Genomic DNA, 12,955 nt, shown 5'->3' on the forward strand with positions numbered 1-12,955 from the left:
AGTTCAAGACAACCGACAAAAAGAGCAGCTACAAGCAAGTTTTTTTTTCTTCCGATCTGAAACGTGCTTTCCCTTTTGTTTCCATTGAGCACTCCTGGTTATACATTGACTATCACATGTGAAGTGGCATAAATAAGGATGAAACACAAAAACATCTACATTACACTACCTTCTGGGTGCACAGCATATAGTGTTTAAAGTGGGTATGGTAGTTATTTTGATATAGTTGTTTATCATGTATATATTTGGATTAGTCTTGCTGAGATTCAAAGTTAAAGATTACAAGAAATTTTAAGAAATAGTTCATCCAAAAATCAAAATTTAGCCATTATGCACTCACCCTTATGTCAGTCTAAACACTGGTGCAGTTAACCAGCACTGCTCTGTGTCTGCCTTTTCCAAAACATCAAAAGTGACTGGGAACTGGTTATTTTTTTCTCTTTGCTTTATTGAGTTCCAACAAGGGCAAAAATGAGAACATTTTTGGATTTTTGAACTTAAAGTACAATTGTTTGCCTCCACAACACTTGGATTAGGGTGCTTTGTAGTAATTTTACAGTCTTTTTTGCCTTATTGAGCTGGAAAAAGAGAGTTTTCAGGCATTTTAAGTGTTTTGGAGAAGGAGGAGCCATGACTGTAAGATTGCTATGTTATGTGGAAACTACACAGGAGTTTTCATTGTCATGAGGGTCAATAAATAATGACAAAATTATAACAATAGAATAGAGTAGAATAGAATAGAATAGAATAGAATGAGCTTTATGGTCATTGCACTCATACTAAGTATTCAACAAAGTACATTTCTTGTATTATTAGAAGAATTAGAAAGTGCTAGATAACATAAATTTGCATATTTCCAAGTTTACATATTATTATAAGTAATAGATCATCTCAGAAGAAGGAAGGGATGATAAGATGGAAAGAGATGGCAAGAAAGAAAAGGACACAAAGGTGCTGTGCATTGGAAAGGAAAAGAGACGGAGAGGGGGAAAAAATAGGAAAAATAAATTTGTGTTCCTCCCCTGACTGACTCCCCATGTCAACATTTTCCTTTATTAATAAATGAGTATGATCTAAAATGACAGTGTGTATGTCAGTAAGCCAAGCAACACACCTTGAGTCCTCTGAGGAGCTGGTAGAAAAGGTATGTGATGATGCGCTCAGTTAACCTGCGTTTCTTCATGATGTGGCCCAAGTCCTGGGCGACAAACGGCATCACCATATAACTAGAGAGACAGAGAGAGAGAGAGTATGTCCTCAGATGACTAGAAAATATGTGTGTATATAGGTTATGCACAGCAGATGGCCTACTTTTTAGCAGTATGGTGATTAAAACAAAACCAAGTGCCAGTGAATGTGAATAAGCTTGCTCTCACACGGCCTCTCTCACGCCCTCTCCCTCTCTCTTACACACACGAACCCACACACAAACACAGTGTCTCAACAGGCCGCGGCAACCGGCTGAGGAATGTGGTTCCTGGCTCCTACTCACAAGGTCTGGAATTTTTCCAGGGAGGAATCAGGTGTGAAGACATCAAGGAGGCAGATCACCTTGAGGGAAAACAACATGGTGGAGAGGAAGAGGAGCGTGAGCATGCTTTAACTTACAAGAAAGTTGGTTGTCTCCTCATAAATGGGGCTGTGTTGCAAATTCACTATTTTACACACACACACACACACACACACACACACACACACAGACACACACACACACACACACACACACACACACACACACACACACACACACACACACACACACACACACTTTTGGTCTCCATACTCATTGAGAGGTGACAGTGCAGGGTCAGTGAGAGTGCACACTGGAGGTTAAGGGTAATATTTCTCATATAAATGTCATGTTTATTTCCTGTAACATCACTTCAGTTCCTGTAAGAGTGCTTCTTTAAAAGGGTAGCAAATTAAAATATGTCATTTCTTACTTAAATGTTTCTTATTTTCATCATTTAGAGTAAAAAACATATCAAACTGCTAAAATCCTAAGTCCATTCCATGCAGAGATAGGGCTATCATTTTTCCTCTCTTGAGTGAAACAATCAGTTCTGCTGGAGCTTAAAAGTTACTTTCACATGTAGGAGTGGAGCGATCCAATCAGAGTGCCACACGATCTCTATGTCCCGCCCCGTTTAATTGACTTCAGCTGCACCCGTTACCCTCGCCTAGGCTCAACACACAATAGTGCAGAACAGTAACTTAGCACGGCAACTGATTTTGTGCTGTTCCTGGATATAAAACCACAATTTTATCTTGTGATGGTGTCAGCCATGGACCTTCTCATATCAACTCTGCTACTACAAGCCTACAAAGTATTAAAAAGCGAGCTGTACAGTAATGTTAGCTATCAAAACATATTTTCACTTTGCTGGGCAGCGGGTTGGTCTTACCAGGGTCCAGACAATATTGCTACCCTACAAGGGGAAGTAAAGGAATGGATTACTGTAGAAAATACAACCAGTAAAACTTCATTTTATTAGAGTTATTGATATTTAGGAATGCTTAAATCTTGGTCAATGATGAAAACAGAACTCAGTGCTAAAGAACAAAATCCACTTTTCAAACTGTGCCTTTTAGTGGTAATCTACAAGATCATTCATTTTATTTTATTTTGGTTGGCTGATTGCTTGTGGTGTTTCTGCATTTCCTAGAGATCAGCTGATCACCTGTCAGTCAGCCAGAGTGGCTGTAACTGTAATGGTTTTTCCCCCCTTGGGGTTTCTGGTGATGGGTTTTGAATTCCTGTAGGTGTCACTCTTTTCTTTATCTGCTCAGCCATGACTGCTATCACTCCTCATACGCACTACCCAGCTTTTCTGTTTATTCCAAACATATGCCACTTTATATGCAGTGAAAAAAAAATAAAAATCAGGAAAGAGCTACCAGACACTGAGTCTTTAGAATATCAAATGTAAAAGTGAACTTGGATCCCATGACTCCCATGACTACATTTACTGAATTCAGAGTCTCGAAAATGTTAAGAAACCCTGTCATAAGTTGGTCAGGTACAGACAATTCCCTCTCTGTAGTCTTCAATAGTTTTTAGTGAAAACACTCCACCATGAGGGTTCCCCCCACACATAACATCCACAGCTTCACAGGGAACATAGATCTAAGTGTCACCAACAGGATTATGAAACACAAACTCTGCTTAATGTCTGAAAGTGCAAACATAGATACAAAATAACCTGGCAAGATATCTAGAGTGACTCAAGTGAATTTCAAAAACTCAAAACTTCTGTCTTCCCTGTATTGCAAGGCCCTTTAGATTAACAGCATCCAACAAAATTTGCCATTAATAGCAACACCGTTTCATCCAGCATTTCTCCAGTGACTTACGTTGTCATTCTGTATGTGGCGCAGCAGCCTCAGTTCCCTGTAGGCCCGTTTGGCGTGGATGAGAGACTGGAAAGGCCGATACAGCTTCTTGATGGCCACCTTCTCCTTGGTCTGCTGATCGATGGCAGAGCTGGGAGGGAAAATGAACAAGATGAAGAGCAGTGACACACAGTCACCGCATCTGCACGCTCTCATGGAAAGAGTCACTCTGGCCACAGTATGGTGACTGCAAAGGTGTATAAATAATTTCACTTATTTCCACTCTCTCAATCACCTGCCACCCAGACTTTACATTAAGCATGTTGATATTATGATGTTTGAGTTTACATATACACATATATAGAGCTTAGAGGGGAAAGGATGCAGATCTGTGATGCCCACTTCTTGACTTATAAAAACCAGAAATCCATTCAAACTTGTTGAGAAGAAAACTGTATCACCATTATGTGCCACACTGGATTCGGCTCTGTTATAGCAGGGGAGATCGAGAATGCAAGAAATGTATTTGGAAGTTGCATGGAGGAGGAGGAGGAGGAGGAGGAGGAGGAGGAGGAGGAGGAAGAAGAAGAAGAAGAAGAAGAAGAAGAAGAAGAAGAAGAAGAAGAAGAAGAAGAAGAAGAAGAAGAAGAAGAAGAAGAAGAAGAAGAAGAAGAAGAAGAAGAAGAAGAAGAAGAAGAAGAAGAAGAAGCCGCCAAAGTTTGGTGACTAGCGACTAACAATTTAAACAAACAAATAAATGAATAATTTTTTGAAAATTTAACAAATATCATGGACATTTTGGTTTGCTTTATTGAAATGATGGCCCTGTTCTGATCTCTTTCTGTCATCCCTGGTGGATCAGCATTAGATAGCGCTGTGTCTGAGACTCGCTGCTGCTCCGGTATTGGCTCGCTCCAAGTTGGTAGAGGAGATTCCTGTCTTATCTGAGAACCTGCATTGACTTGCTGCCTAGCCTGAGGCATACAATAGTGCTTCTGTTAGCAGATGTCAGAGTAATACTCCTTGAACTGCATGCAGCACACTCTGGGACTGGTATGCAGACATAGCCCTATAGTGCAGACAGCCCATAAAAAAAAAAAATAATAATAATAATTTGTGATAATATTCAATACATTTACACTGACAGGTAAATAACCAAAGCAATGCCAAAATACCTTTTACAAGTTAAGCCTAATGAACAAACACTGCTAGTAGGTTAGTAGTTAGTGGTAGATACTCATTGTGCTTTGAGACAGTTTTTCTCTTTATGTAATCCTTAGAATATTCCTACAATATTCCACAAGTATATGTTACTGATATTTGCGGGGCATATCTTTAAAATTTATTATAGGATGACAAGTGAATAAGTGACTCTGTACTTGTGTTATGTTTCTGTCCTGACTTGTTGTTGTGTGTCCCAGTGTAAAGGTTTTCCCAGTAATGGCACTGTGATCAACATTCCTTAGTGGATAAAAGAGATTAGAGAGAATAATTTATATTTTCCAGTGTAGACCTACGACAATATGAAATTTACGGACATAGATTATAGCCTATAGTCTTAGAACAGACGTTTCCCCGGTGCTCTGTGGCAGCATGATCTTTTGATCGGTGACCCCTCAGCGGGTGAACTCACCACACCGTCCCGTAGGCTCCGGAGCCGACAGCCCGCAGCGCCGTATACCTCTCCGGGACGTCCCACGTCGTCTTCTGGATCTCAATCCTATTAAAACCAGCTTTGACTGGGGAATCCTTTGCTGGCGACTCCATGGCACGGTTTTACGTCAAATTCAACCGGATATTTTATTCACACAACTTGCTCATAGTGTTCAGGTTTTGACCTACAGGTGAGACAGACTCATAGGTAGTAGTAGCTCCAAGAAACGCCCCCTTCCTCTACAGCCACACCCGACCAACCTGTCACATGTCTGTAGGCTGTGATTTTCAGCTCCAGCCTGGCAAATGTCAACATGGTCTGTCATAACACTGTTTCTTCTGGAGTTAATAATAAGGCCTGATTTGTTACTGAGTAACCCTTACAGCTGTAGCAGAAATACTACACAACCATTACACCAAAAAGGTATAGGCAAAGTCTCTACAGGAATCTCATACTGATACTACAGCAGATTGAAAATACAAGTAGGCCTAGCCTATCGCAAAAAAAAAAAACAAAAACAAAAAAAACACTGTTGAATACACACACATACAATGTTTCTTAATAGCAATAATCTATAAATGTTGTAGCCACTTTATAGAGAAAAATGCTGTTAAGTATAATATGGGCAGTAGAGTAATGTAAATGTACTATTGGAATAGAGGATAGCACAGGAGGTTTAGATACCATCGCAATAGATTCTGTTATTAGGCAACACTGATTTTGCCTTTAGGGATAGGCCTGTATTGATCAGGTAATAAATGGTGATTGACAGTATGATTTCAGAGCAGACTGTTTACTGTGTTCAATAGTCCACATCTCACTCACATCAGGCAGCACATGACTGGACTGTAATGACGTGAATACCTCAGTGCTGGTGCAGAGCCTTGCTTTTGAGATGCTCATCCCAGTTTTTGATTTCTTCTGTCTCTTCTGATGGATCACATGTGTAAAATGCAAATCATGCAAACCTACCTGCAAATCTACCTTTTGAACGCTTCAAAAGTGATAAGGAAAGGACAACAAGCAAGATATGTATTTGTGAATATGGTTTCTAACTATGAATTAACTGAGGATGTTGAATAACACTGGTTTGAAGCAACAGTCTTAGACCTTTTCAAAGCCCATTCTGACTTCAGCATCACATGTGAATTGTGGAGGAATGTGTACAGATCAGCGACATTTGAGCCCATAGATGGAGCTTAAGGACAGACCTTAGGCAAACAACATTTGCAACTAGGCCAGCTTTTATGGTTTGTTTGGTGTCAAACACTGGTGAGCAATACAGCAAAATAAACTGACCATGAGAGAGCTAACACAAACACAGGAATGCATTTGAAAGCCAAGCTAGTTCATTGGAAACTTAACAACTTGTCGGAAGTGCCCTAATCTGGAACTCAAAACAAATCTTAACTTTTTTTGATAGTGAATGACTTGCTTTGTTCTTTTGATTCTCAGATAGTGTTATAGTTCATATATGTAGGCCTAGTATGCTGATCTGTTAAACATGGTTATAAAGTAATAAACAATAATGCTGACAGTATGGGAGCAAGATTTAAAACTTACAACAGGTCATTTGGTACCAGCAATCAATAATCATGGATGATGTGGTTTTGAGATTACACAAGCCCGTTTGGGAAAGTAGCTAATGTAGTTAGGTAATACAGTAGTAGACAAAGGAGGTTGAATGAAAACATTTCATTATAAGATAACTTCTGGAATATAAGGAATTAAGTATTTAATAATGCAAACAAAGGTCTTTGACTACTTTATTCCAAGTGACCACAAAATTGATTTTATAAGAGCACTTGACCTCAACTTAAAAGGCTGATACAATAAGAAGGAGCATCACGTTTATTAATAGGAGGCCAAACCCAGTCTTGATCACAGCACTGACACATACCAACAGCTTCCAGCAGAGGGCAGTCATACTTTACATTGGTGGAGCAGCGTCCTGCCAGGTGAGGATGAGGACACTGGGGGTCAGCTGGACTCTTATGGTAACAGTTGAAGGACTCTCTGTATAACTGCGCATGTAATGTCCATAATAAATACAGTATGATGTGTTGAATGTATAGAGTAAATGAAATAAATTATTTGACATTGTAATAACCAGGGGCATAATCAGATAATCATTGGAGTTCACTTGATTTAAGGTTCACAGGGTTTCCAATAATATATATAATGTGTATATTGTAATATATACTGTAACCCATGCTGATATAAATTAAAATAAATAACTAAATAAATCAATAAATAACATAAACGTCAAAATATCTGTACAAAATTCTTATAAAATATGCAAAATTAAATTAGAAATGAAATTATTTATTACAATATGAGCAGAATGATACAGAAGCATCACAAAGAAGAGAGACAAGATCATTTTAGCTGTACGGCACTGATGTCCACCTCAACGATGAACTGAGTGGCATTTAGGCAAACCCAGGTCTACGTGACATGTGTCAAACTAGCTACAATGCTGACTAAAACACCCAATTCTCCTTTTAAAAAATAAAACTCTCACTGATTCTTTTTTTTCCCCCACCAGCTATTGGAAATGAGTAAAAACACTAAACAATCTGATATGTGTTGTGGTTGTAATTCTAGTGGATTGGCACCAGTGGTGTCCCCGCCTACCTCTTTTTCAGGCATTTTACAGTGTACCCATCTATCAGCCAGAAATCCATTTGAATAAATTTAAGACCTAAATAGTGACCTAACCAGCTACTTAATAGTATACCAACTTCATCAACTACCACTACACCTCATAATTGGCACTCTACTCAATGCAAATTAGTGTTTCCTGTCAAGCCACACGTAAAGGCTTTATTGTGAAAGGATCCTCTGCGTGTTTCCGGTTGTTTGTGTCTAACTCGGTGCAGCTTGACGCAGCCGCCCGCTCCGTCCTTTAACTGCTGAGCTCTGCGCCGCGGCCAGTCCCGTGTGTCCTGTGCGCCCACCGCCGCTCAAACACAGGCTGCTCCGGCTTTTTTGAGGGAAAGCGAGTCACGTCCACACTTTCGGCCTCGGAGTTTGTTTCGAGTCCCAGAGCTAAAATAAATAAACAAATAAATATATAAACAAAACGCGTCACCCATGTACTGGATTATGAGGGGAAACTAACAGAGTCGGCAAGTGGAGGAGAGCTTGGATCTGATCAGAGACTTTGTGCTTGTTACCGCGGATGGGAGGCTCACTCCACTGACCAGCCAGGTAAGTTAAATAACATCATTTTTTTTTTATTTATACATGTATTGGTAAACAAAAACAGATGAGAAAACTGCTGTGTGACCTTAAGTCAGTTGACCATCAGAAGGCAAACACTACAATAGCATCGATTTCTGCTCTTCAGAAATTCAGACATTATCCTTAAATATTGTGATTTATACTCTTAGCTCTCTGTCATAAATATTGTGAACTGTATTCTGAAAAAAAGTTGGGTCACTGAGTTGAGGTGTTTTTTTTTTTTTTTCTCCTATTGTAGGCTACATCCTTATTTATTCCTGGGTATCACTTTTCTTTTATACTGTTGTCCTTTTCATCAAATGATCAGCTATGTCATCCTTATTGATGGAAATTGATAAAACATCAACATCTAGACATTCACATAAGATTATTCACACTGCAGTGTACTGGCTATTGTGAATGTGAAGCACAAGTGCTGGGAACACACACACACACATATATCTACACACACACCAGCTACCCCACACTTGTCACCTGATATAGGAATGTGTGTGAGTTGTGTGAGGCAAATGTCAAATGCCTTGTTCACCTGCTAGCACTGTGCTGGACAAACACAGGCGCCTACTTATTGCCTCATTTACAAAACAGGAGCTGAACTTGACAAGTGTGTGGTCGTCCAAGTCAGAAAGTCTCCTCATCTTTTGACAGGGATTCAGTTGTGTCAGGTGTGTGGATGTGTGTGGCATTCACCATCATTAGACTGGGATGATGCGAGGTCCCGTCTCATTCTAAGGAAAAGTAAAACCACCGGTGTACCTGCCGTCCCGGCCTTGTTGGTCCAGAGCACTGGGCCGCTCCCTCTCGCCTGTGCTGCCCAGGACGGTGGAGAGGAGTTTTGAAATGCCTCAGTCCTGGAGTGACCGCATGTTTAGAGAGAGTCATGTGCTATGATTTCAGCTGTTTGGAGAATAGGTGAGGCTTGGCTTTCAAAAGATCCCTCACACTCCCTGTTTTGCACCTGATACATCCGCAGTGTAGACAACTGTGAAGCTGTGCGAGCAACAAACATAGCAGACTGCTCTTTGATATGGTGTGCATTTTTGTTCAAGAAAGCACTGTTTCTGTGTGGCACAGCTAAAATACCAAGACGGTGTATGGTCGGGCTGCTTCCCCGCCTCTAAAACGGCTGTTGAATTTTTATCCTAAAAGCTGAGGATACAAAATCTATTTCAGAAGTCTCCTCTCAACTCCGAGTAACCTTTCTCTTGGGCTCCATCAAGGCAGCGGAGAGGGTTTTTTCTTTAATTATGTTTGGAGAGTATCGAATGTTTGCAGAGCAGATTTGATATGCAACCTTATTAAAGACTCCTGTGGTAAGGCAGCTAAGCCTTGAGCCGTCGGCATACCCTCTCCTCTGGTTGTAGTCCCGGTCCCAAAATCCAGACATTTTTGAATAGCAGGCCATCTGCTTGCTAAGGGTCTGTTCCACAAGCACAATATCACATTACCCACACTTGACTGTGCTGTAGTGTGGGGGATGAATGAAAGTGTGCATGGAGTATAGCGTTACCAGAGACTGTAGTGTAGAACAGTTCTGTTATATACAGATTGAGTGCCAGGGTCTTTTTCTGTCATTCACTGGATTGCTTTTATATCTCAAACTGGCACGACTTGGTATGTTTCTGTCTCAAAATCCTGCTCTTAGTCTGTGTGGTCTTGGTAATGTCCGATAAAGGGCCGTCGTTTTTCCTTGAGGTGTGGCAGGCTGTTTGAATTTGACTTTCACCATTATTTGACCATTAAACTCCATTTATAACAGCTATAGCGATATGTCAGACTGGTCAGAAAGAATACAGGAGCATGTGCCACAGCTTTAGAAGTCACACTGTAGCGGGTTAATTCTCATTTGGTAACATACAGGAAGTGGGTAGATTTCCAGCCGCTGCTCAAACAACTTACAACAGACACAGAAGAAGGGTCGAAGGCCACTTCAGCTGCAGCTGGTCAGTGAAAAGCGCTGCTTTACAACCGAAACGTCCATTCTCAAGTCTTTTCTATGAATCATTAAAGTAAAACTGCTTGGCATGCATGCAGTGCGGACAGGGTATTATGATTTATATATGTCAAATGTCGTTTTGCCTTTCATCAGCGTGAGAACTGAAGAGGAGCTGGGCAGGGGGAGCAAAGTTAACCCTTTTGAAATCAGATGCCAAGGGAACCCTCTCCCGCAGGCTGAGTCACTTGTGCTTTTCAGGTATTATAAAGAATAAGATATGTGACAGCATAAGTTTAATGACCTACATCAGAAATACAGCTGGAGAGAACTGACCAGGATCGGATGTGTCCTCCTCACCTGTCAAGTTCCTCTACCTGCTTTACCTCATGGAACCTTGACCTTATGAAGTCTGTGAATCCATCACTATATGTCGGATGAATTCAGCAGGATTTTATCTGATTGATCCCTGAACCTGTGTAAGCTGCATCAATGTGAGGGAAACACATGTGTGAAGATGGTGTGAAAAGGCTGGACGTTTTGATCTTTTGTGTGTACCTCCGTGAAACAGAGTGTGTGCGTGCCTACAAGAGCAAGATTTCTATGATGGAGGTATTTTGGGCGTTCCCCTATCATTCGCTGCAACAACAGCTGGTGGTCCCTCATGGTACATTCCTTTGTGTGTGTGTGTGTGTGTAGGGTGTGGGAGTTTGTTCTCTAATGGGGAGTGGAGCTTTAGCGGAGGACACTTGTTGGGGCACCAGTGTGGCCGGCCACAGGCATCTCTGGGAAGATATAGGAGCTGGATGGCGCTGCCAGTCTTCTAGCAAACCATTTTGTCTACTTGGTCTTCGAACTGGATTCTTTGGCTCCAACATTATTTGGGATCCTTTCATTACACTTGGAGCCGATGTAAAATTGTCATTTCAAGCCACTTCTTTTGTCATTTTACAAGCCCAGACCCTGTTGAAATGCTTTCGAATAGTTGACCCGGGGTCAGATATGCTTGCTATCTCCAGGGTGGATTGGATCCCAGGCCTCAATAAGCCCCCGAGGGTGTTTGGCTGACAGTCATATTGGCAGCCTAATAAATACTTCTTTTCATGAGCACTAAGCTCCTCTCCGCTGTACTTAAATGGAAATCCTCTCCATCTCCTTACCCTTTTGACCATACTGTAGTCTGGGGAATGGAGAAAACTGCCATTGATGATTTTACTGGTCATGACAACAATATGGAATCCAAGACAAGCTTTCCCATGGGTGCCATAAAGTAATGTGCCAGTGCAACTTCACTTAACAACAGGTGAATGGCAAATAGAAACAAACTGTGAATTGGTTAGACTGAATATTTTAAAAAAAAATGCTACAAATAACTTCAATGGCTCCAATTACATGGATTCCATTTTATTAAATCAATGGAGGGACTAGTCACCGCGTGGGTGCTTGATTCAAGCTGCTACATAATACAACAGCATGGCCAAGATTAATTCTCAGCAATGTAATCCTTTTTGAAAATCTAATCTGCTTATATCAGGTCAGCTGAATAGGCTCTTTTTGCACATATGCAGAAAAAAACATGTCATATTGAAACCAGAGGGTGTGGTTTTTATTGTACTCCAGCAGCCCCAAGCCCCAGGACAGTAACCTAAAGGTCTTGCCACCAGCCCTTAGCCTCAGACCTTCCCTCAGTGACAGCCCTTGTCCCTTGATCTAGCTCCCTGGAGACATTTTTCAGGCCTCGGCCCAGCTTCTAGCCAAACCCTATAAACCCCCAGCTGCCCCTTTCTATATGCTTGCCTCAGGCCCCTGCCCTGCCTGTCCCCTATAGAGTTGCAACAGATAGAGATTTCCTTATGTACTGTCAGAACTATTCATTGTTGGACTGAGCAATATGGTGAAAAAAAAAAAAAAATCATACTGCAATTATTTTAGCAGATAATGTGTTTGTTATGTCCAATGTGATTTCATCTGGGGTCTGTGCAAAATCATCTGTAGAATACAATTTATAGGCCAGGGAATCTCTGTAGCGTCACACCACACCACACTTAGCCATATTACTAACATTACATTACATAACATTTTTTAGTAATTGTTCAGCTGTAATTCATTGCTACTCTTAAGATGACTGGCCTAACAGTGTTTCATGTGTGAACTGTGCTTAAGGTTTTAGAATATGAATATTCATTGCCAGTTCCTCAAGAAAATTAAAGGCAGTGGTGCCTCTCCACTAGTTTCAGTCCAGTGAACTTTTTCACCATGTATTCCCTGACCACTTATCCAGCTTTTCTTGGGCTGATTGAGATTAGTATTTTCCATTCGTTTCATCCAGACATTGAAATGTTTTGATCATGCAGTTGAAATGGTGATGGGCAGATCACTACTGACCTCTTTGAAACATGGCTATTGGTTGATCTGTGCACCCTTAGTACTGAATGGCCACTTAAAAATGGTGATTTGAATGGGAATGCACACTCTATTCATCCCACTCCTATCTACCCCTGAGCCCTTGCTCTTTGGCCTGAGCTTTGGCTGCTGGACAGTTACGTGTGGGCCCCAACACGGCCCCCCCACTCAGCCCCTGGCCCCGGGACAGTTGCCCTTGCGCCTAGTGGAGCTATGTTAGCGATCTGCCTGACTCACAGATGCGAGCATTCCCTTTCTAGAGGAAATGCCAGTGGATTTGACTGTGGCTTGGTGGGCCTGACAACTGGCATAAGTGTTCAGAGGTGTAATCACTGCGCTACCTGAACCTGACACCCAAGGCCCACGCTGAGATGGTATCAAGTAAA

General features: G+C 41.3%; 2 protein-coding genes across 3 annotated transcripts in view; one reads left to right on the forward strand and one right to left on the reverse strand.

The window, feature by feature from the left end:
* Positions 1-5,150, reverse strand: part of LOC115361578 (mitogen-activated protein kinase 12) — a 28,474-nt gene extending 23,324 nt beyond the window's left edge. For both annotated transcript variants that reach the window (XM_030055024.1, XM_030055023.1), the window contains exons 1-4: positions 4,967-5,150; positions 3,355-3,484; positions 1,493-1,551; positions 1,115-1,226 (exon numbers count right to left, since the gene is read on the reverse strand). In XM_030055024.1, the coding sequence (XP_029910884.1) occupies positions 1,115-1,226; positions 1,493-1,551; positions 3,355-3,484; positions 4,967-5,100 (435 nt within the window). In that variant the 5' untranslated portion in view covers positions 5,101-5,150. The remainder of the gene's footprint in view (positions 1-1,114; positions 1,227-1,492; positions 1,552-3,354; positions 3,485-4,966) is intronic.
* Positions 5,151-8,022: 2,872 nt separating this feature from the next.
* Positions 8,023-12,955, forward strand: part of LOC115362467 (plexin-B1-like) — a 64,912-nt gene continuing 59,979 nt past the window's right edge. The window contains exon 1 of the mRNA XM_030056399.1: positions 8,023-8,200. The gene's annotated coding sequence lies outside the window, so the exon portion shown is untranslated. The remainder of the gene's footprint in view (positions 8,201-12,955) is intronic.

The sequence above is a fragment of the Myripristis murdjan genome, chromosome 7 (genome assembly GCF_902150065.1).
Source record: "Myripristis murdjan chromosome 7, fMyrMur1.1, whole genome shotgun sequence".
Lineage (NCBI taxonomy): Eukaryota > Metazoa > Chordata > Actinopteri > Holocentriformes > Holocentridae > Myripristis > Myripristis murdjan.